The sequence below is a fragment of the Poecilia reticulata genome, linkage group LG14 (assembly GCF_000633615.1).
Source record: "Poecilia reticulata strain Guanapo linkage group LG14, Guppy_female_1.0+MT, whole genome shotgun sequence".
NCBI classification, from domain to species: Eukaryota; Metazoa; Chordata; class Actinopteri; order Cyprinodontiformes; family Poeciliidae; genus Poecilia; species Poecilia reticulata.
This window is the reverse complement of record NC_024344.1, coordinates 728,922-750,352: the sequence shown is the minus strand read 5'-3', so window position 1 is coordinate 750,352 and position 21,431 is coordinate 728,922. Positions and strand designations below refer to the sequence as shown.

Sequence of the window (21,431 nt, the reverse complement as noted above, 5' to 3'; positions counted from 1 at the left end):
GGCTAAACGTTTCTGTTTTAAATCTGCATCTGTTCGGTTTTTCAGCCAAACTTCCTCCTAACTGGAAATGTTGACGTCTACCTCCTGACATCTACTCAATATTAATCATGATTTATTAAATAAATCTGGCATCTTACTATATTGACAGTACATTTATCATTAAATTTTAAAGTTGGCAAGGATGTTTATGTCCTGATTCTGGTTTGTTTGGTGCTGAAGACCAATTTTATTCAGTCATGATAACTTCCTGAATCGTTTTCTATATTTAAACATTTGGTATTGAGCAAGACAGAGTAATGCAAGAAGACTGCAGTTACTTCACTTTGCTAACTTTTTCCCGTTTTGAGAAATTTAAATCCCATCTTTAGCAAAAAGGTGTATTTCTCTGCTTATCTCGCCATTTGTCTATGCAACTGTGTGTGTGTAATATGTCCACACAACATCTGAGTGGACGGGATGTAGAAGTTTGATTATTGCATCATAAAAATTGCCTCATAGGCAAAGACATTATTCTTTGCAGTTCTGCTGCGTTTGCAGTCTAAGTTATTTCCGTCTTTAAATCAACACTGACCAGCTTCCATATCTCTGTGGAGAAAAGGAATTTACACAGCATGATACTGCCACCACCATTATTTTATAAGGAAGGTCTGTTCAGGGGGATGTGCAGCGTCCATTTCTGCCACATGAAGGCCATAAACTTACATTGTGTTCTCATCTGAGTAAAACACCTTCCTCCTTATGTTTGATGTGTGGAAAACTGCTGAACTTCTTATGGCTTTTCTACTTGCTAATATTCTATAAAACCCAAATTTATGGGGAGTAAAGTTAATAATCTCAAAAGCCTGAGCTTTAATTTGTTGCATCTCGATTTAAAAAAAAAAAAACTGCAAATCATATCATATACTAAATTCTTCATCTTCTGAATTTTTTGTGTCTTTTTAGGAGCAGAAAATTTATTTTGACAAGTTTATGAAATAGGTGTACATAAGACTGCATTAAAGCCTCTGAATGCTTTGGTCCCTATTACTAATAAATGAAATTAAAAGTAAAATCCTGGATGAATACTTTGTGYTGCACCTTATATTTTCMRTTTTAAGTAAAACGTCACCTCAACATCCTTTTTAAATCTGCATCAAATGCATGAACTGTGATCAAGGGCCAACCAGAATCATTCAGAGGGCCATAAATGGCCCCTGGACCTCACTTTGGACACTTTAGGACTAAATCATATCCATCTGCATTACAATAGGTGAACATATTTRCCCTCCTGTTAAATTTGATTGAGAACAACTTCAGTCAGACTTCTCTGTYTGCATATTTTTTAAAGTCCTATCTTAATAAAAGCATTGCTGTTTTATTATATGAAGGATATTCCATCMGWTTTCAATTATCTCAGGTTAATTTAATGTCAGTGTTTATCAAGAGTGTTTGTTCTAASYTAATTTCCGGTGAACAGCAGTGRCAGCTTGCCACGACATGTCTCACTGACTCTCAATAGCCAAAGTCACCARAGAAAGCAGCTTTTCAGCCACACAAGAATATGAGTGCAGGAAGGGAAGGGGCTATAAATAAATGGCACCATTCAGGTTATAGTTTGCTTAATTTGTGAGTGGAGCRCCTYGCCACAGTTCCAGAGAYGTGATCCCAATGGCTCTCTCCAAACTTTAAMGTTTTTCATATGGGGACACAATGAAAGCAAAGCCAGGTCTTAGGAATATAGTATTTCACTTTTTTATTATTTTGAAAGCAAGGTCTTAAAGTTCTCCTCCTTACGGAGGTCATTGATGTTACTGATGGGGATTCTGCAGGCCTGCTGTTACTTTGTCCCTCCAGCTGAAGCAACAGTCCTTGCAGAGGGCAGCAGGGACAGGTTTCAAACCCTGTGTGTGGATGTATGTATTTATTTGGATGTGTGTGTGTGTCACTGGGGTGCCTTATTGAGGTTACTGTGGGACAAAAATGGCTTTCAGATATTTCAAGAAACTGCTTTGTTTATTCAAATTTATGATCTCCTGATTAAAGGCATTCTGTACATTTGGATGAAGGTAATATAAACAAAAAAAAACTTTCACTATAAACAAAGTGATGATACAACAAATCCAAATGTACATTTAAATCCCATCTTTAGCAAAAAGGTGTTTCTCTTCAATTTTTATCTTGTCTCTTCGTGTTTTTCTGTTTCAKAGATTGAGATGTTATAATTGTTTCCTTTTATGATTTGTATCTCTGCTGTATCTACTGGAGGGTTTTAACCTYTGATCCTTGCAGGATTTAGTTTCCTCATGAGATCTTCAGTTGTCCTTATCATTTCTSAGTCCCAGCTTCTTCCTGATCTGCGCTGAATGCGTTTAATTTTATTCCCTAAATTATTGGATTTGTTGTATCATCACTTTGTTTATAGTGAAAGTTTTTTTTTTGTTTATATTACCTTCATTTGAGTTCTTTTTGAGTTTTTGTTACCTGCATCTGGGTCGTCATTACATTCAACACGTATGTGTTATTATAAGAGACTTTAGCAAAGACTTTGGTTATGTCATAACAGATGTAGTCGCAACCAATTAACTATCAACGCGCCGCAGAGGCGATGTCTTCCGGACGCCATTGCTATGGCAGATGTCGTAAAGCACTGGGTTGCTATGGTGATACAGTCGCTCGATGGCGTCGACGGAAGTGGAGGGAAAGCTCAGACCGTGAATCCACCTTGAATAACAATGCAGAGGATTTTTAAAATATTCGGTAAGTTTCTGTTCTTTGGTGTTTTATTAGTTTTCGTTGCCGTATTTTTCTTTTCTTTTCTTTTTTATTGTTTTTCTGTTCATCAGCTGCTATGATTTATTCTTTGCTGATAATTAGACRCGAACGTTGCTCTGGTTAGCATAATGCTAAAACTACTCTGGATAAATGTTAATATTTACTTTTGAAGTTGTTTATTAATGAGTTTCTGCTGCTGTTAGGTTGATACCATAATGATTGTTGTGTCAAATGGCCATGTAGTGTAGTGTAGTGTAGTCCTGTTTGCTGACTCAGAGCCACGAACATTTATATCTGGAAAATGTTTAATCAGTTTGTCGGATAAATCCAGAGATTATGCTTGTAGTTTCAGTAGAACCTGGAATCTGGAATAGATTGAGCCGTGATTATTTCATCAGTGGAAGAGATCAAACCTTTGCAGGCATATCTGCAAAGGTTTTTATCTTTAGGCTGTGCATCCACACAGATTCAGCATCTGGAGAGACCAGAAMCATTTTTGAAACCGGATTCAGAATGGATAATTCTCAGAATATCGACTCCACATGGCTTTACAAGCCTCACCTTTACTTTATTTTATTTTATTTTTTAAACGTTAATGTAAGCTCCATCTCTCCATCCACATTCTCCTAATGAGAACAAACATGGCGCCATTCTTAAATCTAAGAATTATTTAAATATTTGTTCTTCTTGCCTCAGTGCAGTTTGCTTGCATGTCCAGCCAACAGTAGAGTTTATAAAACAATGGAGGGGAAGCAGAAATAATGAGGACCAGTTCAGTTAGAGGTCTGGATTGGCTGTGTGTCTCCTGCTGCTGTCAGGCTAATTCCAGGTAGGAATACAGGCATGTCGGTTCTGGATTATTTGCAGATTTATGTCCACACTGTGCATCAGATCTGCATCAGATTTTGTGACTTGTTTAGACAGGTATTGGGTGACAAAGAATGATCAGCAGATGTACATTTATTTGTGACGTACAAATAAATCTAGAGATTGGTGCTGGTCAGTCAGATTTCCCATTTTAAAAAGTGGATGTCTGATGTTTTGTGTATAAATCCTCTTCACTGTGTCCAGTTTGAGGTGAAGCATTTGTAAGCATCTGTATTTGTGTACGAGGATGCTTTTGTAACCACCCGCACTCTATTTTTTTCCGGCTATCTGCACAGTGGTGTCAGTGGGTTACAGAGTCTGTCTATATTTAGAGCAGGTCCATTTCTCTTCATCAGCTTCTCTCTTCAGACACGCCACTCCACTGTCCAATCCTCGTTTAACGCAAATAAATAATCTACATCTTGCAAGCTTTGTAATGCAGATTTAGCCAAGTTATTTATTTGGTAAGATAAGCTAAAACATTTTCACTCTCAAATTTAATTTATTTTCCACTGGACAATCAGATAAGTTGGGAACATTCTTATTCTCTTATTCTTCGTTTTTTGGACACAATATTATATGTGACATTTATTTCTTTCTATATTTATGGTCAATTTTGACAAGATCTATCCTCAATATTGATTCTTCATTTTGCTCTGCTAATCACGGCTAATTCCGAGAGCGGAGAAATTAATTTTCCAAAAAATATAACTAAAATCACAATTAAACAATAAATGCGTACTTAAGAATGGAATAAGAGTTATTCCATTAGTTTTATTGTTATTTTAGAAGTATTCCATTGATAAAGTGTGAGAATTTAGCTACATCTTTTAAAAAATTACATTTATCACCTAAAGCTATAACTTTATGAATTTATTTCACCTTATAGTACATGATATTTAGTTTCAGTAGGATATAAAAACAACATTTTAAAGGACTAGCTCATGTTTTTATGCATATCTTCACACTTTGTAGCTAACTCACTGGACTCAAGCTACTGGCTCAATTTTGCTTTGCAGCATATTTGATATTTTATTCCACTTTTAAAGCTCGTCTTAAAACCCATCTATTTTACTTGGCTTTCAACTCCAGCGGGATCTAGTTTTAAATTGTAAGAGTTTTTATTTTTTATTGTTGTGTTGTGTTTTAATGTACAGCAATTTGTATCAGCTGTGGTTGTTTAAAGTGCTTTATGTATGGTAAGGGATTGAACTTTAAACAATATTTAGACGTTTTAGATCTTCAGGCTGTAATACAATGTCCTCATCTCAAATGTTTTAGTTCACTCTGTATTCCAAACTCTTGAAACTTTGCCAGATTTTTGCTTCTTGTGACATTTTGTGGAACACATTCCAGCTGTACGCACCGGGACGCTTGAACTGAACATTATTTAACCAGAATAAACTCTGGCACATAGCTTCTTCTCTATCCTTACACATGTCCGCAAACTTTTGTGAAATTTACGTACTTAAGATGGGAACACAAGTTGGGAAAAAAAAAACATCCCTGACTCTTAAGGAGCTCTTAATCCCTATTATTTTTACAATAACTGCATATATAGAAAAAGTAACGACAAATATAGAAGGGATTTCTGTCCAGCAGTGCTGTTATGGTAAACATGCGTCTGGTGTTTATGGATCTGTTGTCAGACATATTCGAGGGTTGTTGTGGTTTTCCAGGCACTCGTGTTTTCTGTCACAACACAGACTCAACTGAATTAAACGGACGAATGCCCAGTGTGTGTTTGGTAAATTAAATTTGAGGAATCTACAGCTGAACACATGCAGAGAAAACATGATGAGTTATTGCTACAACATACAACATAATGTTAGTCCGGTGCCACGTTCTGTGTATTTGGTAGCATAGAAGAAAGCCTGCTCTTTTATTGTTTAAAAAATATGTTTTTCTCTGATTTATGGCACTGTTATCAGTGGCATTTCTGTAAAGAAGAAATTTCAGATGGTGATAAATCATAGAAGTGATGTTTCTAAATATTTATGACGATTATCATGCAGTGGTCGGCAGAATTTTGTACAAATTTAGCAAGCTATCAAAATATGTATTTAGGCTTTGCAGCTGTTTGGTAAAAAGGATCTCAATCTTTTAAAATGCCATCAAAATTATTATTATTATTATTTTTTACTAATAGGCCTGTCACAATAAGCAATAAATCAATTAATTGCATGATAAATTAAAACGTGCTCAATAATTTCTATTTGCATCATTTATTGTTTTTCTCTTTTCTCTCTTTCTACCAAAAATTGGATAAAAAATTCACTTTGGTCTCAACTAAACCTTTTTTAAAGGATAATTTTGTTTTCAGAGACTCCTTAATTCATTTTATTTGTTGTTTCTGTTTTGTCTGTTTATTTGGGTATTTAAAATGTCTTCCAGTTCCAGTGTTAAATGTTCATTAATAATAATAATCACATTACCATTGTATTACTTGAAAATGGTCTCAAACAACAATATTATCATTTATCACAATAACCTTTTGGACTATTTATCATCCTGCAAAATGTGTTGTTATGATTCAGCTTCCCTTATATGTAGTAGTTGTAAAAAATAAAAGTAGCCTTTTGCCAAATATGTGAAAGAGGAAGCCAGCCAGTGCTTGCGTAGCTTTGGATATTTTTGTTATTTATCTGTAAAGTTTGAATATAAGTGATTCGGTGTGGCTTTCTGTATGTCGGAGTGATGGAGGAAGTGACACTGATTGGCTGTACTATTTTCTCAGCAATGCATGTGTGATCAGGTGATACTATCTCTGACTCATTTCAAGGGGATGGACGGAAACCGTTTAGTCATTGTTGGAAACTGACTCCCCCTTGGCTAAATTATGCATGTTGCAATGTGTGTGTGTTTCTCTGTACACGTGTATGTGGCAGAAACTGAACAATAAGAATGGTAGGTGTAGATATTACTGTAGTACTCAGGAGATGTTTTATGCAGTCAAATTAGAAATCTGTGGGAAGACCCCTTATTTAGGCATTTGCAACCATAATTTGTTGGCACAAAAGTTTGATTTTTAGTGAATCAATTTAAGACGATGTCTGAAAATGTGCTTGAAACTGTGCGTGTGTTTAACTCAAACTGGTACGGAATAAGGTTGGGTGATTGGACGAACTTATTGACCATCAATCAATAGGCTGAGCCCTTCACCAATTGTTTTTTAAGAACATTTTCTTTATTAAAAAAAGTTTTGTTTTTTAAAAAAATACACATCTTACACAAGTGACTTTTAGAAGGTCCCCACCAATCGTACTTCCTGTCTGAGTCGTGACGCTTTTATTTTGAAGGGACAATTTCCTGTTTAACTGCTTAACGAAAAGACGTAACGGAGCTTATAATGTATTTTATTAGCCGCCTTGATAGAGGCACAAGTTGTTTCTGATGTAATAAGTACACGTTTTAAACATTGTGCGACTTAAACTGTGCTTTTTATTATTAGTTATTTTAAGTTGCAAACAAACTTTTAAGATTACTTTTAAGTTGAGGATTTATTGCCATTAAACCTAAAAATGCATCAGTAAGTTGCCGTCCTTCATTGAATCCCCTCAAAACAATAAAACTTAACGGTAGTATACTCAGAAACACAGGCAAGTAGCGCCTACATAGATGATTACGAAATTGGTAATAGGCTACCATCGTAATGTTAAAATAATAATAAAACTTAAATGCCGGTTTGTTAATGCAGGCTGGTTTAAAAAAGACCAAATGAGAGATAATAAAACGGAATCATTGATAAACACATTGGCTCAGGACTAGCTTAGCCTGCCCTGGAACAAGGCTAGCTGTACGGAATAAATCGTCATGGCAACTGCTTTTGCGAAATCGAGTCGAGACTTAATTCATCCCGAGTATCTGAAACATCCAGTCTTGATTCTGTTTTCTGGAGTTGGGTCAGTAATTTTTACCAGGCGGTTCCGAAAATGAGCTCCGAAGGTGTGCTTATGGCCGGTAGGTATATTTTTCTGCCATTTGTGGCGCCATTGGGAAACGTTTTTCCTGTATTTCTCTCTGAGAGATGTTTACAACCAGGGTGCGCCGTCGCCATCTGGGGCTGCTGTCCTTTTCGTAACCGTATTTCTGCTGGTGAAAAGCTTTTTTATCTCAAGCTTTTCAGTTGGAGCTTGTTGATGGAGTTACGTCTGGTGATTGCGGAGCGTAATCAACCAGAAGGCGAACATTTAAGTTTGTCATGATTGTCGKKKGSKGGGGSAKTAGTACTTAATTGATTTGAGTTTTTGGGAAATTGCTGCAGCTGAAATTATGTCTAGGTTTTTAATCATAGTATTGTTTTGTTTTTTTTAAACCAATTTTATAATTAATTTTATTATTATTATTTATTAAATTAATAAAAAAATGTCTGTTTGATCATCTACCCATGATGTTTTGGTTGTTGTAAACATGCGATACAAATAAACTGACTTTTACTTAACTTGGTTATAACTTTAACATATTTATAAGTTCTGAAGTAAAATATTGGTAACGAAGAAATTTCTTAAAGCTATGAGAATAACAAATTCTTATTTTGATTAGTGGTGACTGCTGCACAGTGGTGCAGCAGGTAGAGCTGTTGCCTTGCAGCAAGAAGGTTCTGGGTTCAATTCCCGGCCTGGGGTCTTTCTGCATGGAGTCTCCATGTTCTCCCTGTGCATGTGTGGGTTTTCTCCGGGTACTCCGGTTTCCTCCCACAGTCCAAAAACATGACTGTCAGGTTAATTGGTCTGTCTAAATTGCCCCTAGGTGTGAGTGTGTGTGTGCATGGTTGTGTGTCCTGTGTGTCTCTATGTTGCCCTGCGACAGACCGGCGACCTGTCCAGGGTGACCCCGCCTTTCGCCCGGAACGTTAGCTGGAGATGGGCACCAGCAACCCTCCCGACCCCACTGAGGGACAAGGGTGAAAGAAAATGGATGGATGGATGGATTAGTGCTGACAGCTCAAAACATCACACTGTCAAAATTTATTGAACACTTTACTTTTTCTACTGTTGCCACATTTGTGTATATAAACTAKATGTTATGTAAAGTGCCTTAAGATGGCATTTCCTGTCAATTGATGTAACATCATAAACTGCGTTAATTAGAAAATTATTTTTAAACTTTTAGATGTGAACCTAAGATAAAAAAAAACATTAAATAATATTTTATTGTACAGATAGTTCAAAAGAATCAACTTATGCACATTTTTTCAGTCTTTATGTCGAGACGAACATTGAAAGAAACATGTATTTGGCATTCAGAAGTAGGAACAATTTGCCACTTTTCTCACATGATTTATTTTGTGCTTATGCCAGCAGTCCACTGTCAGGTGTCAGTGGTTTTGTGTTTTAATCCCTTGTCTACTTCTACTTCTTCTTTTTTCATGGCTCCAAAGAAATATACATTCATGTGTAGAAGCCTCATGTTTGGTTTTCCTGCTGCACAAGCAAAAAATTATCAAAATGATGCAATCTAAGCTGCAAAAGCAGCTCCGTTTGTATTCCAAACAGTGTTTAAAATCTCTGATTCCTCTGCAGAATTGAGTTCCACCCTAATGGAGAAGATGCAGGTCCAGGAAATGATGAGTGGCCTGAGGATACCAGAGATGGACGAGCTGGGCCAGTTCTTTCGCTCCCTGCCGACCTCCACCTTGGTGGGCATCGGCGCCCTGACAGCTGTGTTGGCGTACTGGTTTGCCACCAGGCCTCGACCCATCAAACCTCCCTGTAGTCTTCATCACCAGTCCGAGGAAGTGCCGGTGAGAGATCCCACAAATGTGGAATACAAACTAAACAGCTAGAAAAGATCCAGAACATTATTAAGGAAATGGGCTTGGAATGAAACATACAAGACATTTTTAAACTAGAGGTGTCAATGTTAACTCGTTAATGAATGTGATTAATCAGAAAATTTGAGGGCGTTAATATTACATATTAACACAGAGGGTTAGCTAGTTCACAGCAGCTCGTTATGGAAAGTTTTATGTCAGTTGCTTGTCTGGATAAGAACAAGCGACTGTCGTCTCATCGCACAAATTCCCTAAGAAATGAGTGGAGAGAAACATTCCTAAATTAACATTTAAAACAAAATGACTTCTATTAAAACTTCCTGGATATAAAATCCCATAATTTCTGGTATTTTAATTGTTTGACGTGCGACAGAAGGCTAGCATAGAGAGCCATTCTTGTAAGAACCAAAACTGCACGCACATTTATATTTCAAGCTTACAAAGTTAAACTTAGTGATTAACCTCAGCGCCAGAGTGCGTTTAATATGATCCATTGTTTAAATCGGTTAACATTTCCTAGTTTTTCTACTTCTGCCTTTTATCACAAAAATGTTTCACTGTTATCACGCTGCAAACTAGTAGTGCCATTACCTTTCTCTGTAAACCCACATACCTGGGCTGTCTTGTTTTATGTCATGATCTCCAGTTGAAATATTTCCACCCACTCTTGGTTCACCAAAACCAACATCTGTTCTTACACCGACACACCACAGACCTCTCACTGACAGAATTTCATCCTGATGGCAAAAACTGTCAACCTCACCTGTGGCTTCGAAGTGTTTTTCTTGTTCCCTTTGTCAAGGTGTTTGAAGCAGCAACGAGCCACAGAGTAACAGGCCGACAGGGCGGGGCCAAGCTACGTTTCAGATGCTGAGTTTAAGGACGGTTGGAAGTTTCATAACCTCCCATCCTCTGCAGTCTTATCAACCTGAATGAGTCATTTAAACATAAGATATTTTTTTTCTCTATTTGTTCCTCATGAGAATGAAGTCTCAAGACGAATAAAGATGTGTCAGCAGTATGACTCTGGGTGTCACACACATCTCTGATAATATCAGGGGCTTTTTAAAGACGAAGACATCAATAAGCTTAGAGAGGATCTAAGTTTAGTTTTATGTGTTTTCCTGCTTCTCCTCTATCTGCCAGCATGAAGACGGAGGTCGAAGATCCATGATGGGCGACCCGACCAGGCTGCTCACTCATTACCATGACGACGCCAGGACCATGTATGAGGTCTTTCAGAGAGGCCTGCATATATCTGGTGGGTGTTGTGTAACTCAACGGGTTCAGAAATGAAGTCTGGGTACTTTTCTTATCCACATGGAAACCCTTCATCTTATTCAATGACACATTTATGTTTCTGTCTTTTTTAATGCCTTAAAGCGAATTAAGCAACAGATTAGCCACTTAACAAATTATTTTTATCATTAATTTCCAATGTCGCCAGATCTTGATCAGTGTGAGTCAGAAATTTTAATGGTGAAAATCAACTTTACGCCTCTGCAGGTGCAAAAAGAAAACACTAATTCACCAAAAATAAAGTTTTATTTTCTGAAACGGATAGCTGAGGTTTGCTGGAGATGTTTTCTTTCTGGTCTAAATAAAAATGACAAAAACAGGCAATGCAAAGAAAAGCAAAATATTAGTTTGCTACATTTTATTTATTTACATTATTTTTATAAAGCTCAGCAATTCCAGCATTTGGAAACGTGCAGCTTGATGTCAGGGACTGCACATACAAATTTAAAAACATTTTAAAGTCATTTACAAAAAGGTTTAAATAATAGGTTGGTCCCAAAACAGAAGTCAACACAACAAACTTTAACTCATGATATAACCCAAGAAACACGAGCACAAGCTGACCTGGCATGAGGAAAACTTATGCCCTGATCAGGTTGATACAGAAGGATTAATACCAACTAACAAAAACTCAACTGATAAACAAATACTGGTCAGAATGGTGGTAATAAGAAACTTATAAAATGCGGGTCAGAGCCATCTGCCTGAAGTAGAAATAAAACTAAACAATAATAAAAGGCAAATTCCCAGTCAGAGTGGAATGAGCCAGCTGGGGGTTTAACGAGAACTGCTGCAGCTGAGACACAGTAATCTATATATTTTTATAAAATTTCAAAGTATAGCAGATTGATAAATGAAGTTGGCTAAATATGTGCACTCCAAAGAGGCAACTGAAGAGTCGGGCTAATAAACAATGATAAAGGTTAGGGCGAAAATGCAAACTAAAGTTTCTCGTGATCAACTATCTGTTTAGGAATTAAAAATAATCAGTAAATAAAAACTAATAATTACTGTTTGGCCACTTGGCTGCTGTCACAGTGGAATAAAAAAATATTTAATTTAATTTGTGTTTATTCCTCAGGCGATGGACCCTGCCTGGGCTCTCGACTCCCAAACCAGCCCTACAGATGGCTGTCCTACAAAGAGGTGAGTAATTCTACAGCTGCCTTCAGTAGATCATTTTTATTGATGGTATTAAATGATTTAAAATATGTTCAGACTGTCTGATGGGCTATAAACTGGGCTGTCAAGTAGTTGCGACAGTCATTTGTAGCTTAAACAGGGGGAATTACCTGGTGTGTCTTTCAGGATTCTTAAATTGAGGCCAAACATATTTTAGGTGTGACTAAGCCGAGTCAGTTACTAATGACTTGGTAACCAGATTAGTACCCCCTTTTACTGATTTCACTCCATGAATGTTGCTGTCAAGCCTCAGTGATGCTAGTGGTGAGAGGAGATTTCAGTTCTTGGCTTTGCTTCAGCTGCTGCAGACTTCACCTACATAAAACATTTTAGTTCTGTTAAGAATATATATTATATTACTGGCTCCAGTGGGAGGAAGCAGAACCTGCCAACACACATTCCTCCTTCCATTTTTGTGCTGAAATATGCATGAAGTTTCCTCCACATTTATTGAGAACCCAATAATTAGACGTTTAAAAGCCTTAAAATAGTCTCTGCATTTATTGTAGTAGCAGAAACTTTTTCACTTTGCTCCACTGGGTTTTCTTGTTGCCACACATCTAGCTTAGCTGACTGGGATGTTGTTCTGTCTCCCTGATTTTGAAGATTTGTGAAGAAAAATGGGTAACACTATTTGAAGGGGTGTGCATAAGACTGACATGTCATAAACATGACATAACACATGTAATGAACATAAAGAAGTCTTTATGAATGTTTATGACAGTCGTCATGAAGTGTCATTCGGTAAATAATGACACTTTTAATGCAAAGTTGCTCTAAAAGTTGCATTGAAAGTCCATTAAAAATGCCAACTTTGCATTAAATTATCATAATTTACAAAATCATGCAAAGTTGACACTTTTAATGGACTTTCAATGCAACTTTTAGAGCAACTTTGCATTAAAAGTGTCATTATTTACCGAATGACACTTCATGACGACTGTCATAAACATTCATAAAGACTCCTTCATGTTCATTACATGTGTTATGTCATGTTTATGACATGTCAGTCTTATGCACACCCTTCAAATAAAGTGTTACAGAAAAATGGGTCTCAATGTGAACCATATTTTTATTTTTACTTCAGTGTAAAGCATATTTTATAGAAATTGTTAAATGGCCTTCAAATACTTCAATTTTGTTCTTCTTAGGACGGGACATTTTAGCTGCAGGCCTGCTAGTCAGCCTGGTTCATATGAAACTATTTTACTGTAACAAACCTAATTTATTTTAAAATCAGTGTCTGCACAAATATTGAGGCGCTATTTCTCATTTTATACAGATTTTTTTAGACTAAATAAATCAAATCTAATTGCATAAAAAAATGAAGATATCTTTTGAATAACACTGAATAAAGAAAATGTAATATCCAGTTTGTTTGTACCAGCTTACAGCTATTATTAATGGGATATTTGTCTGTTTTAAAGAAATACTTTTTATCTTTTTTTTTTTTACCAGAGTTTTATTGAGTCAATCAGTGCAGCTGGAAAAATGGAAAAGAAATATGATTTTTTTCATTCCCAATTTATTAGAAAGATTTAAATAGTCTGTAGATCCTTTTTCTTTTCTTTTTTTTTTACCAGCAGTTGATCTTTTCCTGTTTTGCCTTTGTGAAGTAAGAGACATGTATTAAAGGGAGTTTCACATGTGATCACTAAAGTTTCCTCAATTTCAGAAGTTGAAAATTAGTCTGGTTTTCACGCTTTTCTGACTGCTGCAAGTATCCCACATGTGATTTGTTGTTTAGGTCAAAGCACAGCTGAAAACTTTCAGCATCTTGTTAAATGCGCTCAGGAGATTACCTCATGTTTTATGAAGTCAGCAAAGTGGACATGATGATGATGACTCCAGGGAAGGAAGTTTGATTTAGAGAAAGAAGGTAGAAATCTACAGTGAACATAAGAATTACGCCACCTCCAGCGTTCGTCTGTGACATCATGCTTCACAGGAGCATGATGGGTGGAAATGTATTTTCTTTCCCAGAAATTCCCAGAGCAGCAAAACAAATCCAGACTTGCCTGCGCTCACGTTTTGGAAGAAGCCGCTCTGTAATGGAATCAATAAGTAATTAATTCAAGGTGGAAAATAGCTCGTGGGGTTTTGTCAAACGGTGACACGTCTGATCTAATTTTGCTTTTACAGTAACACAAGCCTTTTTTCCCCCGAGTTTCAAAGTCATGGTTACTTTAGGACAGTCTGTTTTTTTACATAACAGAATAAACCTTGCTGAGTGCCACCATATTAAATAGCAGTTAATAAAGACGATATAATCCGTCACTTTTCAGGTTTCTGCCCGGGCCGAGCATCTGGGCTCAGGCCTTCTGCACCAGGGCTGCCAACCCAACCCCGACCAGTTCATTGGGGTGTTTGCACAGAACAGACCCGAGGTGAATACTCCTCCATACTTTTATTTTTATATATATATCTTTTGTGAAGAATCTCCTTTGGTTTGTTTGAGTTTAACTCTAAATGTTTTCTTTCAGTGGATCATCTCAGAGCTGGCTTGTTACACCTACTCCATGGTGGTGGTTCCCCTCTACGACACGCTTGGTGCAGACGCTATACGGTTCATCATTAACACTGGTAACAACACACACCCTTCAGTCTTAGAAACACACCGGTGTTGGTGCTAAGCCTGCTGAGCGTCTAGTTATCAAATGCTGCTATTTTTCCATCAGATGGTGAATGAAACAACTTAACGGGAATCTCACAGATTCTATATAGGTTCAGATTTTGAGACACCAACTGAAACCAAAGCAGGATTTAGACTGAGACATGGCAGCCATTACACATAAAACCTACCAGGCGATAACCTTTAAATCACAAAGGACTGAATAACTTGTTTATTTGATAAGATAAAATCCGATATGATCAAAGCATGTAGCAAAAGTTCAATATTTTTCCAACACAGAATTAAGTTTTGACTCTTGTAATATTTATAAGTAAAAAGGAGGTATACCCTCTTGACTCCGTATTTTGTTCATATTTGTTATTCACAGCCTTCCAGTTTGACTTTATATAAATAGCATGTTGTGATGCATTAGGTTTGCTTTTGAAATCAGTTTAGAAGCTGATAAAGATTTTTGCTGTTAAAGTCATACAACTTAAATCAGCTGATTTAACGTTACACTCGATGCTCAATGAAAACAAACCACAACATGAACGCAGTTGCCACCACATTCCTGTCACTTTTTTTCTGTTAAACTGTATCCTCACAACCCAGAGTTTTACATCTACGATGCTGTAGATATACATCTATAGAAACCTTCAATTTGCTAGTGGTTACCAAGTTTATGTCCATTTAAGTTCACTGTTGTCTTGACTGGGATGCCACAACTTAAAGGATTATCATAAACTGTAAACAAAGGCGGAAGCAGTGAGATTGATGATTCAAACTTTTAAAAAAGAGTTTTGCAGTGTTGCTCAAATTAAAAAACATAAGCATTGAGCTTCTATGCTAAAACTTTCTAGCATCACGCTTCTGATCAATTACCAATCAATTCTGCATGTATTTCTTGTCCTTTTTTTGTTTCTCATTTGGTTAAATTCACACAAGGCTTTGTTTGCACTTGTGTGCTTGTTTCGTTGCAGCTGACATCTCCACGGTAATCTGTGACAAAGTCGAAAAAGCTCAGGTTCTGTTGGTCAACGTGGAGCGAAAGAAAACACCAAAGCTGCGAAGAATCATTCTGATGGACGCCTTTGACTCTGAGCTCGAGACGCGTGGCAAAGCCTGTGGTGTCCATGTTCAGGCCCTGCAGGAAGTCGAGGTATGACAAACAGGAAGTAGCTGTAAACTGAGGCTCTGCAATGAAAATTAGAGGCCTACAACATTTTTGGTTCTTACAGGGAGATTCAACCAAGATAGAAAATGATCAGTGTTTGATTTACACCTCTTCTCAAAACAGAAATCCTCTGGTGGTTTTAGTGATACTTGATGTTTATCTATTTATCAGTTTTAGCAAATACTTCACAGGTTTGCCAAAAAAATCAACCTTACAGCTGCAGCTGATCCAGAACGCTGCTGCTGGCAGGAAGATGGAGAACATAACCCAGTTCTACAGTCCTTCCACTGAGAGAACAGACTTTAAACTACTGCTGGTAGTTTATAAATCACTGAATTAAAGACTCAGCTGTATCAACCTTCCAGACATCCCAGGTCTACTTTGCTTCCCCAGTCAGAATCAAACACATTGGGAGGATTCAGGTTTTATGCTCCACTAATCTGAAACAAACTTCCAGAAAACTGCGAAAATGCTGAAATCCTGAATTACGTCAACTTGAGGCTTAAAACCATTTCCTTAAAGTTGCCTTTGATTAATAACTGGAACATAGATTCAATTTTAGTCTTTATTACAGTTTTATGTTGATACATTTTGATGGTGACATTTGAAAAAAATGTAATGTTTGTTTCTTGTTTGCTGGTTTATATTTTCACGTGAAGCACTTTGAATTCTCTGTTACTGAAATGCACTACAGGTAATATATTAACTCTTCATAATGTCTCAGCACAAAGGTCAAAATGTTTTTGTTTGTTTTGACAAAGATCAAAACTCAAAAGCTATCCCACAAAACAAAACAAACACATAAACTCCAAAACGTGAAAGATTTTTATGGCCAGGTGCCTTAACCTTATTTACCTTTTGCGCATTTCAGCTTGGCAGAAATAGCTGATTTTCTTAAGTTTTTAATCACTCTTTTCAGAGAATGTCAGAATATTCTCTTGTTTGTGTTCTGAATTGAAACGTCTCATTTAATTCAGCTTAAATCCGAGTCGGTTTATGTATATTGAGTTGTTTCACGTCACTGAGACTGGTCTAATGCAGATGTGATATGCTGGTGAAATACTGAGTTGTTCCCCCTGTTGAAAGAGTGCAGCTTTTTGAGGTCGTGAAAAAACTTAACAAACTGCTAATTTGAAAAGGGGGAATGTTTGTCCATCCATCCATCCATCCATCCATCTTCTTACACCCTTGTCCCTCAGTGGGGTCGGGAGGGTTGCTGCTGCCTCTCCAGCTGGCGTACCGGGCGAGAGGCGGGGTCACCCTGGACAGGTCGCCAGTCTGTCGCAGGGCAACACAGAGACACACAACCATGCACNGACACACAACCATGCACACACACACTCACACCTAGGGGCAATTTGGAGAGGCCAATTAACCTGACAGTCATGTTTTTGGACTGTGGGAGGAAACCGGAGTACCTGGAGAAAACCCACCATGCACAGGGAGAACATGCAAACTCCATGCAGAAAGACCGGGGCTGGGAATCGAACCCAGAACCTTCTTGCTGCAAGGCAACAGCTCTACCAACTGCACCACTGTGCAGCCCGGTTAATGTTTGCAATCAGTTAAATTAACAGCAGAGCGTCTGGGCACATGTAGTTTTAAGAAGCCCTGATGTTTTCAGTCTGTCATGTAACATCGCGGGCTGAGTAAACATTTGGATGCCTTCCCACAATAATGCCTGCAGCGAGATCATACCTTTTACAGTCGAGTTACAGTCAAAAGTCTTTAGAAAACACAGATACATGCCAAGAGAGGCAGACAAAACAATCAGATGTTACGATTCCCTGCTGCTGGACATGAATAAACAAGATAGGCTTCTGCTTCGAGGGGTTTATCAGCACCATTCCTTGCGCTACAGAATCTGATGAATGCAGGGCTCTTACGTTACCAGAACCGACCGAGTCAACAGACGCGTTGCCATGGTTGCGTGTTTATGGGAATTTGTCGGCTCTGTTCATTCCTAAGAGCTAAAACGATCCGTTGGTTCAGATATAGCAGACAGGTCGGACTGGATGGAGTCAGAACATTTACATGATGTTTGACTCAAATCGCATTTTCATGTTTTTGTAAGGAAAAACCTAGAAAACCATATGTTCAGGTGACAATGAGCCTCCAACTTCATAAAAAAATAAAAAATGCTTAGACAAAGGAGGCCTGCATGTTTGCTGACAATTTGCCCACAAATGTTCGGCTCATAGCGACTAACAGAAGATAATAAAGTATATTATTATAAAACTGACGTGAAGCCATCAGAGGAAACGACTCTAATGGGTTTTTGTTGTACAGCATACATTTATGTAACTTTTGGCATTTTATTTGTTCTGTGTAACCGTTTTTATTTATTTATTTATTCTTTCCGACAGGCTCTGGGCCGGGAGCACTACAGAACACCTATAGTAAGTCCAAATTGAAAGAGCTGCTAAACCTAAACCATGTATGTCATCAGGGTTTGTATGCATGTTGGGTTTTTCTTGGAGGTGAAGAAAAAAGACAAATGTAACTTTGAGCGAGTTGTATAATGTTTTATTTTGCATTGTCCTTTAGCTAATACTGCTAGAAAGCTGCTGTATAAGTCTGTTTTGACAGCTGTTACACCTGCACAGGCAGGCTGTGTTGACAAGCCAACAATGAGCGGTTAATACCGAGCGTTAACCGGCCTCTGCAGCTTTTGCTGCCGTTTTAAAATGAGACAAAAGGAAAAGCAATACATCCTGGGTGTTCTTTCATAAATTTTCTCAATCTTGAACATGCAGACTGAATGTAAACAGTATAATGGAAACTATACAATGTTTTATTGTTTTGTTTTTTCTCAACAGCCGCCGGCCCCCGATGATCTGTCCATTGTGTGCTTCACCAGTGGAACAACAGGTAATATTTGGTGCAGCATGTGTTGTATGCCTTTTCTTTGCTATCCTGGGAGGATTTTCTGTATATAACTGTTGCTATGTTAGCAAAATAAGTAAGTAGGTACAGCACCACCACTACTGATTACATAGAACAATTTGTGTAAAATCCAACTTTTAGTCAAGTTTATCTGTTCAGACAGAAAAGTCATATTTCATTTAGTTAAAAGGTGTAAAGATCTGCAGTGTTTTGTTGCCCTAAACCTCAGAAACCTTTCGAACTACTAGAGGATTTTCTATATTTGTGCTTCTGCGTGCCGTAAAGTGTTCTGCCTCTGAGCTTGTCTTGGCAAACCAACAAGCTGGAAGATAAAACAGAAACGGGAAAGTGTCCAAAAAGAGTCTGCACATTTTTGTCCTTRAATAAATAGATTTTCTTATTGGCTCCAGTCGATTCCTGATCACTTACGTTGCTTTCTTCTGGGTGCTTTTGTGTTCATATCCCTTTTTTTTTTTTAAGTTTAGCCAAGTAAGCCATTTTGTTTTTCTTTTCACAAAATAGCTAAAGCTCAGTCAGATAGGATAGAAAATGTCTGTGAAATTGAATTAGTTGGATTTAGATCTGGACTTTGATTGGGCCATTCTGGAATTAGAACTAATGAGTTACAACTTTTAATTTTCCTTTGGGATCAATAAAGTATTTAAAATTTTGAATTGAATTTGAACAATATATTTTGACGTAAGCATTTACCCTCTGCTTCACAATTTGACATACTGTGTGTGAGTGTATCACCTAAAATCCAAATAAAATACACAAAAACATTGTATTTTCTTGAGTCAGAACAGAAATATTGACATTTCTAATTTAAAAACACGGTAATATGTTAGTAACTTGAGGCGCTTATGACTGACGTTGCATGGGACAGAGAGGAGGAAGCTGCCTGAGACGCCAGCTGCCCTTTGTTTTCTACTTGTTGACACTTTGCCACTTACTGAAAAGCGCATGTCACCAACCCTGCTGAACAACAGGCGGTGTGCATAAACAAAACGACAGAAGAGAAAAGCGCTTATTTGCGTGATCACATGCAGTTTATGAAACATTTATATGGCGTCTGTTGAATTAAGTTTTCATTGTCGGTGTCTTAGGTGGGGGTTTCCTGTGCCCTCAGGAGAAACCGGAACACTGACTCATAYATTGACATTTTTTGTGCATTTACTTGACTGCAGTTCCAGCAACAGATCTCTGAAATAATGACAAAATAATAAGATTTAAAGAGAAGAGAATCCCCTACTTCACATGGTATCTGTAACACTGGCATTTACTGTAAGTCCAGCCTGTTCACAGCAGCAGAATGAGATGGTAATGACAGCTCGAGTTGCCCTCCCTTTTTAAATAAAAACGTAGACTCTGGATCAACCGCCTACATGTTTTATCATGTCAGAYGGCGGGAAAATCATGTGAGGAAAAAAAAAAGYGCTTCTGCTCTTTAGGGAGGTCTTGGCCCGCAGCGGCTCCTCCCGCTCAAACCAACAAAAAGTTCATGTGAGGACCCACTGCTATCAGTTTACAACAGACTTTGACCACCGCAAGCCTCCTCTGTTGCAAACGTCGCCATCTACTGGTAAAACTGCATCTGTCTCAGCCTTAAGTTTTGTTTTCCGAACATCATCCAGCGTTTCCCACAAATGCTTTCCGGCTGTGTTGCGACATCGGCTCTTTTCTTTGCAGGATATTGCAAGTGGTTACAGCTGCAGGGCACAGCTTTAGGAAAGGGGAACGGTTTATTTAAAACTCTGCTTTCTCGAATGTGAGACGGGGGGATGAACTGTGTGATTACAGAATTAGGAGCAAAGTTTTCTTTAAGAGTCGGTAAAAAGTTCAGGAAGAAAGTTTGTGGCCTTTTCCGACTATTTCCCTGCTAAAACGAATTTTAATGTGTCACTTAACTGTGAAGTGAAAAGAAGATAATACATGTTGGTTACGTTTCTGTATAAAATCTTAAAAGTGTGGCGTGCATTTATTTTCGATCTCCTGAAATAAATTCCCCCAGAAACACAGAATGAAGAGGAAACGATGAAACGAATGTAATCAAGTGAACGCTGACCAGCTGCTCTTACCTTCAGGTGATATCGGTGAAAACATGGTTGCACTGAAACATGTCTCCAGGTTGTTTCTGGGCTGCTGGTTGAATTCCCACCAATGATAATCTCTATCCAAAAGAAGCTACGTTGATATTATTTGAAAATTTGGCTAGTCGCTTTTATATTTTATGTATTGTGGATTAAATTTTTCAATAATTTGCACAGTATTGATTTCAACAATGCTTTCTCCTGCTGCAGTAATCCATGCTAGTTAAAGTGTCACATTTATTCAGTTTATTTTATACTCGGGAGTATAATATCATAAAAATTCAATACCTGAAACTTGGCCCAGAAAGTCCCAGAAAAACAATGTCAGTGTTTAGTTTCCACATCTTTGTAATGGCTCAGAAACGTTTTACCTCGTATCAGTTTTGGATGGTGGCCACTACACATTGCGCTGCTAGTCAAATATTATAAGTTCAAGTTACTGTAAAGTGTTTTCTGATATGAAATATGGATAAAGCTCCAGTGAATTTCCTTGAATAGCTTCTTGTTCTCTTATACACCATGTGCTTTCTTGCTCAGGAAACCCCAAGGGAGTTATGCTCACCCATGGAAACGTGGTGGCAGATTTTGCAGGATTTCTTAAAGTCACAGATGTGAGTTATCCTCTTTCCTCTTTCCTTTGGTGTCAGTCCAGTCTACTGAGTCCAAAATGTGTTTGTTAAATACAGGTGAATCATTTTCTTTTCAAAGACATTTATTTATTTTTTTTACTTGAGATTTCTTGGGAGTATCATAGGAAAATCATCTAAGCGCTTCCTTCCTTCCTTCCTTCCTTGTGTG

The 21,431-nt window shown here is 37.6% G+C and overlaps 1 protein-coding gene across 3 annotated transcripts in view; it reads left to right on the top strand.

Annotated features, from left to right (window-relative positions):
- The window catches only part of acsl6 (acyl-CoA synthetase long chain family member 6), a 39,070-nt gene that overhangs the window by 4,624 nt on the left and 13,015 nt on the right, over positions 1-21,431 (top strand). The window contains exons 1-10 of one of the 3 annotated variants that reach the window (XM_008426879.1): positions 2,646-2,736; positions 9,141-9,361; positions 10,538-10,652; positions 11,772-11,836; positions 14,158-14,259; positions 14,356-14,455; positions 15,464-15,642; positions 18,024-18,056; positions 18,477-18,528; positions 21,171-21,244. In XM_008426879.1, coding sequence (XP_008425101.1) covers positions 2,712-2,736; positions 9,141-9,361; positions 10,538-10,652; positions 11,772-11,836; positions 14,158-14,259; positions 14,356-14,455; positions 15,464-15,642; positions 18,024-18,056; positions 18,477-18,528; positions 21,171-21,244 — 966 coding nt within the window. In that variant the 5' untranslated portion in view covers positions 2,646-2,711. Of the gene's footprint in view, positions 1-2,645; positions 2,737-7,449; positions 7,579-9,140; positions 9,362-10,537; positions 10,653-11,771; positions 11,837-14,157; positions 14,260-14,355; positions 14,456-15,463; positions 15,643-18,023; positions 18,057-18,476; positions 18,529-21,170; positions 21,245-21,431 lie in introns of those variants that run through there. The other 2 variants (XM_008426877.2, XM_008426876.2) reach the window with 2 other exon arrangements.